The 12,815-nt window shown below is 42.1% G+C and overlaps 1 protein-coding gene across 8 annotated transcripts in view; it reads right to left on the reverse strand.

Moving 5' to 3' along the window:
- The window catches only part of PRDM2 (PR/SET domain 2), a 141,978-nt gene that overhangs the window by 98,340 nt on the left and 30,823 nt on the right, over positions 1–12,815 (reverse strand). For all 8 annotated transcript variants that reach the window (XR_007154451.1, XM_047869015.1, XM_047869019.1 and 5 more), the window contains 2 exons: positions 11,761–11,878; positions 9,800–9,903 (listed from right to left, as the gene is read on the reverse strand). Coding sequence is in view for 7 of the 8 variants with exons in the window: in XM_047869015.1 (XP_047724971.1) it covers positions 9,800–9,903; positions 11,761–11,878 (222 nt within the window). In the remaining variant the exon portion in view is untranslated. The remainder of the gene's footprint in view (positions 1–9,799; positions 9,904–11,760; positions 11,879–12,815) is intronic.

Raw genomic sequence — 12,815 nt, forward strand, 5'->3', positions numbered from 1 at the left:
TCTCCAAAAACTGTCTGTTTACTGAAACCCCTCTCTGCACCACTCCAAAGAAAAGCTCTCCCTGTTGCTGCAGACCCCTCTTCAAACTCACTCTCATTCACCTTCAGTGCATACAAGTATGCGTGCACACACACTCCCCCCCCCCCTTTTTTTAATATTTATTTCTTTTTGAGAGTTGGGGGTGGAAGACAGAGATTCCCAAGCAGCCTGCACACTGTCAGTACGGAGCCCGACGTGGGACCTGAACTCACGAGCCATGAGATCGTGACCTGAGCCGAAATCAAGTCAGACGCTTAACCGACTGGGCCACCCGCGCGGGCCATCCACTCCTCTCCCTCTAGACAAAGAGAAAGGGAAGCCCCAAACGGTGTGTTACCAAGAGTCTCACAATGCAAATTTTAAAGTTAAATTTTAAATGCCAAAATAACAGAAGTGGCTTTACTTTAAAATGTTTAAGAGACGTCTGTCACATGTCAGCATGGTGAATTAAGAAAAATGGGAGCTGTCGCTACTTTAACAGTCAGTCCACAGTAGGTAGTGACTTTGGACTCATTTAGGGATCAAAAGCGTTGCTTCGGTTTATCACAGAGGATGGCATGGTCCCACTCACACCCCATCCGACGTCCTGACACCGCTCCAGGAAACCAACGGGAGACAGATGGTGCTGGAAAACCCCACACAGTCAAAGAGGGCAGCTGGGGAGAGACACGAAGCCCACCCACCAACCTGAGGATATCAGCATGAGCCATGCCAGAATTTCCCGACACCCTGGTCAACACTGACCTCTGCAAAGAGCAAGGCAGCCCACTCGAGTGAATTATTTATTTACGTAGGGTTCATTTTGTTTCAAAATCGATGGCAGCATCTGCTAAGTCATACTTAAACTGAAATACATATTTCACAGAAAAAGATGAACACTTCAATTTTTTAACGTGCAAAAATAATTCACAAAGGAATACACAGGACCAAAATCTCATGGAAATAAATTAAGTTTACCTAATAATCATAAAATAACTTCAAATTAGATCATTTCTACCTAGCAGACTGGTAAAAAGAAATTTTTAAGAGAAAAAGGAAAAAAACACAGGACCAGAGAGTAGACATTCTCCCAAACAATGCTGATCAGAGAATAAATTGGTATCATTTTTTGGATGGAATTTATTAACAGTCCATGACAAAAAAAAAAAAAAAAAAAAAAAAAGCTTTAAAATGTACACACACTTTAGTGAGCATACACACTTGCAGGAATTTATTCTCATGAGATAATTGGCAATTGTACCAAGACGTATGTACAAAAATGTTCCTAACAGTGTGGTTTATTACAGACTGTTTCCAATTAGTTGCTAAGTGAAAACCACTACGGATTAGCTCAGTATGATAATCCATGCACAGAGCAGAATACTAAGCAGACCTAAAAAGCACTTTTGTACAAACTGTTAGTTTATGTGGAGTCTTTTATTTTGTTAGATAATTCTATATCCCTTAAGAATTTTTCCAATGAACACACATGATTTCTACAATTGGAAGAAAACCAAGGTAACCACGAGCTGGGGAAGTATTTTTACTGGTGCAAAGGGCGGACACAAAACTAGTGATGACTGAATAAAGCTGGTTATAGAAAGGATGGCTTAAGATGGCACCATTTTTGTTTCAACATGTGAATGCCTGAGGAGAAAAATAAGCTGACACTAAATACACGAAACTGTCAGCAACGGTTTTCTCCGAGAAGTGGGATCATCCATAGTTTTTGTTTTCTTTCTTCTGTTTATCTGAATTTTCCGCCTTTCCTCCACTGACTTCGTGTGATCTCAAAGTGAAGAAGGGGCAGGGTGGGAGAGCAAATTCGTCTCCGGCGTGAAACCCCACGTCGGACTGAAGGCCTCAGAGGCCCTACCGATGCTCCTCCTTCCTCCTGCCATCACCACCGTCGTCACACACAGTTTAAATCTGCAGCTTTCTCATTTTTATTGAGAGTCTAACCTTATAAACAGAAACCGGTATGAAAACATCTTTTGACACAATTTCTACCTTAGCTGGCCAAACCTGGGCTTCCAATCAGAATCAATTTCAGTGGCTGACACACAGAACCCAAACGGTAACATGTGACAGCTCTGGCTTCACGTTAACCGCCAAAACTAGACCACAAAGGCGCTGCAGCACTGTTAGGCTAGGGTAGCGGGAAACGAACTAGAATCCCTTCTTTCACACAAAGCGAGTGCAAAGGCAGGTCAAACGCCCACTCCAGCTCCAGCTCAATAAATGATATGCAACCAATCAATTTCCAAATCTTTATAATGACCAAAAAATATTCGGCTGACTTGATCCCAGAGAGAAATATTTTCATATAATCAATAATTTTTCCTCATCCAATCTATAGGAGTCCCTTTTAACAAAGCAAGGTATACCCTTTAACAAGGCATAACAAAAGGTACACCTTTTATACAAGGCAAGGCAAGGATACCTCATTGTGTATATACAAAACAATTTTTACAAATTAACTTCCAAGTGGAAATTCCTTCCTCGGAGAAACAGAGCTCAGGGAGAGGCATCTCCACACCAAGCCCCGGGCTAGATGCTTAATGAGGGATTTTATTTAGCTTTTACAGGAACCCTATGATATAGAAGTAAGCCCCTTTTATAAATCGAGACACTAGGAAAGGCTGCAAATTTTACTAGAACACTGAAGTCACTAAAAGTCTGAGCCAGGATTCAAACCCGGTCCCCTCAGTTATGCTTCCATTTCAATTTCCCTTTTTCCAAACCTCTCCTCCCATCCTGGACCTTCCCTCAGTCACCCAAGGCTGACTTCCCTTCCGCCCTTACCACTGAGCACAGCCTGGGTATTAACTCTTTGTCAAACAAAACCTAATTTTCACACCACCTAATTGCCATGCAATTTAATCCAATCCTTTTGAAATAGCCATAAAACCACCTACATTCAAAATCCAGTACACACCGCAATCTAAAAATGCATCAAAGTTAAAGACTCCTGAAGAACAGAGGATGCTTTGCAAAGGACGAACCAAACTGATAAAACATACTTACCTCCTGGGTTGGGGGTGAGGGTTTTCATTTAGATCTGTCCTTATCATTTACTTGTTATATTCTACATGTGTTCATTCAAATTTGTAAACTCAAAAACCTCTCATTCAATTAATGCAAACATTCATCATTTGAGTCCTCAACTGTTTGTCTAGGAGGTCCTTACCCACTCTCAACTTACAATAACGAACTTTACTCGGACACAAATCACTGCCAGGGATTAAGACAGAGCACTAAAGATGCTTCCTCATACTGAATCGACTCTTCATGCTGAGATACGTCTTGCATTCATCCAAACAACCCCCAGCCCCCTGCAAATTAGAGTCTACAGTGATACAGCCTTTCCGTTGGCTGTTCTCTGGACTTGCCCTTCAAACAGCTCTGACACATTACTAACGGTGGGACAGAACCTCTCCGGGAGGTCCATGCTCCTGAGGCTCCTTTCCATCTTTATTCCTCTGGGGATCTAGCTTACTGAATTTCCACCATTATGATCCATACACTGTTTGCCACTTTCCCCGCCTGTTCCCGGGAAGAGACAATATCTATTTCCACTTGTGGAGACTGACAAAAGGAGTAAAGGGGAGACAGGAGGCTCGTGTCTCTACAGGCCCAACTTGCGGAGCATTTACTTCTCATGTGTTCCATAAGTAAACAATAACTCAGCTTGTAGAAGTCACTTTCGGGATTCCTCCTGCCTCCCCCCCCCCCCCCCCCCCCGCCCCACACACACACCATGTTAGAGCTTTTTGGTTCAAAATACAGCCCATACTCTCTAACATTAGAAGAGAAAAAAATTCGGACCACCTGGGTGGCTCAGTTGGCTGGGCGTCCGACTTTGGCCCAGGTCATGATCTCACGGTTCGTGAGTTTGAGCCCCGCGTCGGGCTCTATACTGACAGTTCAGAGCCTGGAGCCTTCTTCAGATTCTGTGTCTCCTTCTCTCTCCACCCCTCCCCGACTTGTGCTCTGTCTCTCAAAAATAAATAAATGTTAAAAAAAAAAAAAAAAGACAAGAAAAAAATTCAGGGCACCTGGGTGGCTCAGTCGGTTAAGCCTCCAACTTGAGCTCGGGTCATGATCTCCCAATTCTTGAGTTTGGGCCCCATATCGGGCTCGGCGCTAACAGTGTGGAACCTGTTCAGATTCTGTCCCTCTCTCTCTCTGCCCCTCCCAACTCATGTGCTCACATGCTCACTCGCTCTGTCTCTCAAAAATAAACAATTTTTTAAAAACAAACAAATAAATTAGAAATTCTAACTCTGAACTATGGATGCTTAAGAATCCCATATAACCCTATATATGATAGGCAAAATGTTGTGTACATATACACACTTGTACATTTTCTGCGGAAATTTTCAAAAGGGCCCACAACCCACAGAAAAAGTAAGAACCTCCGGGCTCTGCTAGCGGGAAGGGCACAGAACAGGCAACCAGGAAGCCTGGACGCGAGGCCAGACTCTGGGACTGGCAGCTTGAAGGCATGAAGCAAGCCACCTCACACAGATTTCTCACCTGTCGAAAGACTCAGGGCATTTCCAGTATCCTATTATTCCACAAACAAAAATCTCCATTGGGTATTGCCAGTAATCTATGCAATACCACGAATATTATATGTCAGACTCAGTGCTCCAGAACTTAGGACACTGGTAAAAGCACATGCCGAAAGCTTAACAAATAGGGGCTAAAATAAAGGAATAAATGGACTCCCAGAGACACTTTTTTTTTTTTTTTTTTTGCACCAGACCAAGCTGCCAATCTGCGTAAAAGTTAACTTATTTGGGAGGCTCACTTACTTCTCTGTATTGCAATGCCCTCATCTGCCCTAAAGTTCCACAGAAAAGAGTATGATCGGCCTAGAAGCTTCTATGACCACCAACTGTACAGCTACTCCACTTGTAACTACCAAGTTCAAAATCTTTTCACTACCGGGGTGCCTGGGTGGCTCAGTCAGTTGGGCGTCCGACTTCAGCTCAGGTCATGATCTCGTGTCTTGAGTTCGAGTCCCCGGTCGGGCTCTGTGCTGACAGCTCAGAGACTGGAACCTGCTTCGGATTCTGTGTCTCCCTCCCTCTCTGCCCCTAACGCACTCACATTCTGTCTCTGTCTCTCTCAAAAATGAATAAACATTTAAAAAATTAAAAAAAAATCTTTCCACTGCCATCAACCACATAGCTTCACAGTAAACCTAAGACACCAGTCATCACCACACTCATCCCCACTTGCTTCTCCTTTCTGCACACTGAGACCAGGGCTCAGCTAACTTTTTCTGTAAAGAACTAGCAATAAATATTTTCAGCTTTGCAGGCTGCACGGACTCTTGTCAAAACTCCTCAACTCTGCCACCGTAGGGCCAAAGCAGCCATCGATAACACACAAACAAATGAACGCAGCTATGTTCTAATAAATCTTGATTTGTGAGCGGACATCTGAGTTTCATATGATTTTTTATGTGTCACGAAACATTTGATTTTTTGTTTAAACCACTTACAAATGTAAAAAGCACTCTTGGCTGTGGGACTGTAAACAACAGGTGGCAGGTTGCATTTCCATGAGACCCAGGTCTTTTCCTCTGGCACCCCCCCTCTGGTGCAGGTTTGGAAGATGGAAAGAAGAGCTGAGCAGTACTTTCTAGAAAAAGGTTCTACAGAAACAGCTGGCTGACTTCTCTGCTCTTTTTTCTTCTTGCCTCCATTTTTAACTTAGAAATAATCTGAAATTCGGAGTGTTGAGCTAGGGGGCACCAGGGTTGGCTCAGTCGTTTAAGTGTGAGACTTGATTTCGTCTCAGGTCACGATCTCACGGTTCGTGAGATAGAGCCCTGTGCCGGGCTCTGCGCTCAGCGCAGAGCCTGCTTGGGACCTCTCTCTGCCTCTCCCCTGTGCACATGCACGTGCGCAAGCTTTCTCTCTCTCTCAAAATAAATAAATAAACATTAAAAAAAAAAAAAAAAAAAAGAAGTGTTGAGCTAGCCAAGACTAGGGAATGCACTTGCTCATGTCTAATCTGAACAGTGCAGATGGATAAAACGTTTTTCACTTCCTTAAATGATTAAAGTCTTCTCACTGAAGAGCAATAATTCATCAACTTTAGTTGAAATACAATTCTACATCTTCCCACCATCCCCGATTCAAAAGTTATTTGCCTAAATGAATAACATGCAAACAGAAGTAGTGAACTATCAGTTTTCACTTATAAGAATGGGGCGGAGGAGGGGACCATTAAAAAGATTAACAATACTGGGTTTTAAAAAGCTAGAAAAAAATAGGTACTTTTGGTGGGTATACAAATCAGTGCAATCCTTCTGGAGGTCTGTTAGCAAAATTCACCAGAGACTAAAATGTAAATAACTTCTGACTTAACATTTATACTTCCAGGAATTTATCTTAAGAAGATAACCAGACAAGTCAGCACACATGTATACACGGTGAGTTTCATAGTCAGAAGAGTTGTTAATACCATGAAGAGATGAAAACTATTTAAATGACAACTGGTTGAATAGTGGAAGAATGCAATGGAATTCTATGTGGCCACAGGACATAATGATGCAGATGAAACTGTTTGACATGGGCACGTCCACAGCAAATTGAAAGAGAAAAACCCGTCACAAAACTGCATGTGCGCTTTGATCTCAGTTGCACGAAGCATCTCTATATGGTGTTTGTATATGCACCAGCCTGTGTGAGAGACAGAAGAAAAACAGGCAGAGAAGCACAGACTTGGAACGTTCACCAAAAGATTCACAGATGATTTTTACTTTCTTGTTTACAGTGTTCCGTAATGTTTACGTTATTTTCCAATGAGCATGTATTACTTTTATAATTTAAAAGAGACTTATCAGAATGTACACCAAGAATGAACCCTAATGAAAACTATGAGCTTTAAGTGACAGTGATGTGTCATAAGTGCAGGCTCTCTGAAAGTCTAACCAATGCACCACCCTGGTGTGATGGTGGGAGGAAGGGGGCGATGGGGTATGCAGGCACACTCTGTACTTTCTGCTCAATTTGCTCTGAACCTAAAACTACTCTAAAAAAATAAAATCTAGGGGGGAAAAAAACGCATCAAAACAATTCACATGCAAACAACTCACAAGTGCAACAGAAGCCATCTGAGACCCACGAAAGCGAATCTGAAAGGCTTTTGTCAGAAGCGCAGATCACCGCAGACCTCTCGGCACGGGTGGGGGCAGTCAGCACGGGTGGGGGCAGTCCCCGGAGTATCACACCAAGTCCAGCACTCCAGCTGCCAGCAAGCAGTTCCCCACCAGAAACTGCTCAAACAACTGCTCTCCTCTTAGGAGAACCTGACTGTTTGGGGCATCACCCTGAGGACACTTTATTGTTTCTCCCCCGTTGTTTCTGATTTACTAGAATGTTTTCAGTGAAAGCTTAGGGGACGAAAGACTCTGTGAGACAATCAAGGGCTCAAGAAAAGCAACTTAACACTTGGTCTTAGTTAGCTTTAAAATGGAGTTCTAGCTGGGGCAAAAGACGAGGCTGCTAAAAGATAAGCAGGTCTTAAGGGGCTTTAATAGAAGACCAAATGCCAAGATGAGATTTTAATGATAAGCAGTTTCTCTTACTTGAATACAAGCCATTCTGATGCAAGTCTGAGGATCAGACCAAGGTTGGAAGAAATCACTGGGGATATACTAAATTTTACTTGGGTGTTTTACCTTCTTTACAAGACACATGGACATTATAACTGCTGCTTCCTGATTTTGCCGAATGCATGCCTCTACATATACATGTATCTACTTTTATCTTAACAGAGCAAAGGCTTACAGGTTTCTGTACGGAATACTATGTTATGTACCTTGTAGTCGGAACTACCTGAATGACATCCAGTTGTTTTTAATTCCCAGAAGGAAAAGCCAGCCTTGACAAGAACTAAAGTTTTAAATATAACAAGAACTGGCAATGTCAGAAGACTCACAAACTGTGGTGGTATACAAGTACCTAAGTTAACAATGCGATCTTCACATGTTTGTAAGTAGAAATCGAATCCCTAATATGTCATGGCTCCGAACTAGGATATTCACCAAGCTACTATGAACTCATACTACGTACGAATTTCAATACAAACGAAGCTTAATTTACAAAAGACACGATTAATGATTTATATACTACGCCCAACAATAACAAACTGTTAAGGCGGGTAAATTAGGTACAATAAACTTAGGTATAATATTAATGACATTTGTTCAAGCTCAGCAATACACAAACGGAACTAGAGAACACATCTCCTGGTTTCCAGATACTGTCCTCACTAAGATTAGCGTGGACCCAGTAGAACATATCTGTTAGCTTCCCTGGGAAATTTCTAAAATTAAAAATGCAGTTGATCTGGGGGCATACTTTTGTGGTCCTGACATTTTTAATCACACAGGCATTATCTTGAGTAGTTAATATCATTTTTTGGCTGGGCAGTTTTTGTACAAATGTAAGCGCTCTTTCACCTCAAAAGTAGTGAAATAGCATAATGTGATTATTCTCACGCTAACTCCTCATTTCCTAAGGCCCTTCGGGTTAACTGTCATCAGATTTATTATAAGGGACTCACGACAAACACAGAACCTCAAAATTACTGGAAGAAACCAGAGGAATCTTCAAGTTAAGAAACACTGCCCTGAACACTGAGAACAGCAGCGACATACCTGATGTACAAATGTCACAGAACTTCTTGAGGTAAAGTATCCAGACATTTCCTAGGCATATTTTGTTTTTAGGTCTGTGTATGTTTACGTGTGAAACAGATGTGATTCCATTTAAGACAATCTGATAGGGATGCTTTTCCTAACCACCGAAAAACTTCACTTGCTTTGCAAAGGGAGTCACACACCACTGAGATCCTATCAGACCACGAGAGCTTCCCCAGAGCACCTGATCTGAACAAAATTCCACAAGAATGATGAATTTGCATGCAACGCTCCAGGAAGCAGTAACAACCTATTTACCTTCACAGCTATCTTAATGAGGGATTTCTTCTTGTTCCCGTTTTTAAATTGAGGATTTTAGGGCCCAGAGGTTAAGTACCCTACACCCAGCGTCACAAGGCTAAAATAAAGGTAGGATCTGAAACCAGGTAATCCAATGAAACATTTTTAAATGTCTTACTGTCGGGCAGGAGACATGGGTCCTAGCTCTGCATCAACACCACTCTCGACACGGGTCCTCACGGAGAGGAACAATTCACCTCTGTTCCTGACGGCCTCACCTCTGTAAGGAATGTGCTAATGCCCTACTCTGTCCTCCAGGATCATAGTGAGAATAGGAAATGCACAAAATTAAAGCCTCCTGAGAAGTCCGAAGCACTCTATAAATATGCCATGTGCTAAATATATCCAATTCTGAATATTCCAGCAACACAGAGATTATTTTCTAAAACACAGAGAAGACCCTGACAGTGTTTTATTTGTGGTCACCTCAGAGTGTTCTTTTATGGTACCTATTTGGAAGCCTGCAAAGGGACAGACCGAAGTCTTGGTTGTAAAGCACAACACCCTGAACAAGGCAATGTAAAAACTGGATTTGACATTCATCGTTGAGGACACCCAAGCCGCTTCAAAATACAAATGTAAACGGCGGTCTGTATCCAAAGAGACACATTTTCTCTTTAATAAAAACATTTTTGATTTTAAAGAACATAGTAAGCGAACTATTTTAATTTCAAATGTCGACTCCTGAGAGAATAGAATGATTTCTTTAAAAACGTACTGAATGCTGATAAACAAAGAACCAGAATTCTTTCTTACCTCCCACATGTACACATTATTCTTAACCTGAGATCTTTTTTTCTTATCACCAACAAATGGCCCAAACTTTTTGCCTTTTAAAATTGGTTTAGTGGCCCAGACACCTAGAAAATAAAACCAATATTTTTATAAAGTATTGTGGTTAAAGTTCAAAGCATTAAAGTCAATTCTGTTTCACAAAATAGTTAAAAGGCTAGCTAGCCAGTCTAAAAGCAAGATAATGTTAAATCAATGGAGAGCAAGTGAAATTAAATGAAATCAAGTCTTCAGGAGGATTTTTATTTTTCTTCTTTGTATTCTTCTGTACTTCCCAAATAGCCTGTAAAGAACCTACACTGTTTTATAAGTAGGAAAGAATGTTTTATATCTGTTTGTTTCTATTTCTCACATGTAAAATTACCCAGATGGCACAATCACAAACACCCAGAGAACAGCACAATAACAACTTAACGAGAAAAAATACGAGGAGTGAAACTATATAATTTTTCGAGGGAATGTTTTTGTTTTAAGATGTATTTATTTATTTAAGTAATCTCTACACTCAACACAGGGCTCAAACTCATGACCCCGAGATCAAGAGCCACATGCTCCACCAACTGAGCCAGCCAGGCGCCCCGAAACTATAAATAATTTTTAACTCTTTCTACTTTTCCGCAGATTTGGAATGATCTCCAATGAACATGAATTGCTTTTACAAAGGCTGAGAAATGCAGTTTTGTGAATAAGTATTTCTGAAGTTCGCTCAAAACGGAACACTCTTTCCTCTCCAGCTAGGTCTCCTGAAAACTTGGCTACTGTAACAACTCACTCTTCAGAGTTGCAAACAGCCAACAGTTATACCGCTGCTGTTCCTGCTGCTCCTGCTGCTCCGTGGTATTCCTAGGCTGTTGTTTTTCTGTGCACTACCCACAGGCAAACAGACGAGCCGAAGAAGGCAACAGGCAAAACGGCGGAAGGTGGTGGTGGGGCCAAGGGAACCGGCACCCAGAGGTGACGCTCCCTGACAACATCCCTTTGGACAAGTTCCCTCATCTTCTGGTCTCCGTTTCCTCAGGCACAGAAGGAAGGCGGAGACTGAGCCAGTCCTGCCCAGCTAGGAGGTTCAAGTTTCCCTCTTCTGTAAGTCTATGAATCCAGTTTGATAACAGAGCTAACGATCAGTTAGTGGAGCTATAAAATCAACCACTTTCTCGTGAATGATGTAAGCGCTCACGTTGCTTACTGAATACTTTTTCAGTGAGAATTAGGAAAAGCATTTATTAACAATTTATTCACACACGTATACACATAAACTGGAGTATCAGAAATACATCTAAAAAAAAAAAAACAAAAAAACGAAAAGGGATACAAACATGATAGATTCCAAAAATGTACTTTGACTAAATTTTTATGATTTACTTCCTTATTAGCCTTCCGTCCAAAGATTAGGTCACGCAAGCAAAACCAAATACACAAAAGCTCGGTTTGTATTCAATGAGAAATCCCAGCCAGAAGCATTCAGAGACACTCGGATCATCATTCGTTCAAGTACCTGCTGAGGTCCATAATGCGTCAGGTACTGGAGACATAAAGAGAAATAAGAAATGAAGGCCCTCAAATCAATGCAAGGGCAGATGTGACGATACACAAGGATGAAATTAAATATAACAGCACAATCACACTCAAGTCCCAGTGAAACGAGACAGGAAGGAATACGCTCTGTAGTACGAAGAGCCCCGAGGAAACGTGGAAGGGAACACGCGGGCTGAATCACGAAGGACGGGAGGTGGTGGGCGTGGAGGTATTTCTGGTTCAGTTTTATAATCTATGTCCACCCTGGATTCTTCACTGGAAAATGCAGAAACACCACACAGTGTTCTAAATCAAAGTGTAAACCTGTTGCTTTTATGATGAGTTCCCCCCACCTCCACACAGGCTGCTCCCTTCCCCTCCCCGTCCCCTCCGGGGACCCTAGTACTCACCAATCCGAGTCTTGTCAACAGCAGATGGGAAAAGCCTCACTTCCTCCGGAAGTCCTCGAAGCACATGTTCAGGTACCTCAGCCAGGCTCTCAGCAGCTGCGACAGGCTCGGTGGCGTTCTGCAAGTCAAGGAACAGAAGGATCAGAGCAGAGGGAAGCAAACCCAGTCGGTGGGTTTTTTGTTGTTTTTTTTTTCTTTTTTCTGGCCCAATAAGCAAATATGCAAAACTGTAACTGCAACCTGAAGCTGGCAAGCCAGACGGAGACTACAAGGTGCGAGATGCAGAGCATTTCAGGAGTTGCTTTCGCTGTTGTGAGTCTCCAAAGGAAAACTGCAACCTTCAAGTCTGTCTGTGTTAATCTGTTTTGTTCAGCCACCTGTAGTCACTTTCAAACTACGTGAATCTCTGGCACCACACTGTTTCCAACTCCCACAGAATCTGGAAGTAAAATACGGCTTCAGCTTCCGTTTCAGTCAAAGGCTACCATGAGCATTTTAGAACGCTTAAAAAATAAAAATCAACACTCCTACTTAAACGTATAATTCTGGCACACACTGCAAAGGCCCGGCCGGCCGGCCGGCCAGACCCCACCCCACCTATGTTTTCATCCCTCTGGCAGCAACGCCCCCTTTAACAGGGGCTTGAATATTCCGACAAGAACACTACAACTTTTTCTGGGCCCTCAATGGAAATGCAACCTTTCCCGGAAGCAGTAATTTACGGCTTCCATCAAGTCACATTAAACAGCAAAGCTGCCAGAATATCACAGTCTCCAAGAACTAGAGAACTGTATATAATTACTAACCAAAATTCACTTTAATCTTAAGAAATAACATTACTATTAGGTATGTATTATATAAGGGAAGAGGAAGCAAAAATCTGAGGCAACTGGTAAAACGTGACTGTTAGTTTGAAAATAACGTTCAAAGGAAAGCCAAGTTTGTATTGACTGTTATCCCATATACTCCCAAAGAACCCATGTACATATCATAACACCACTAAGAATGATGGGTCCTTTAGTCTTAGGTGTTTTTTATTTCACTGCAAAGGGAAA

This window comes from Prionailurus viverrinus, chromosome C1 (genome assembly GCF_022837055.1).
Source record: "Prionailurus viverrinus isolate Anna chromosome C1, UM_Priviv_1.0, whole genome shotgun sequence".
NCBI classification, from domain to species: domain Eukaryota; kingdom Metazoa; phylum Chordata; class Mammalia; order Carnivora; family Felidae; genus Prionailurus; species Prionailurus viverrinus.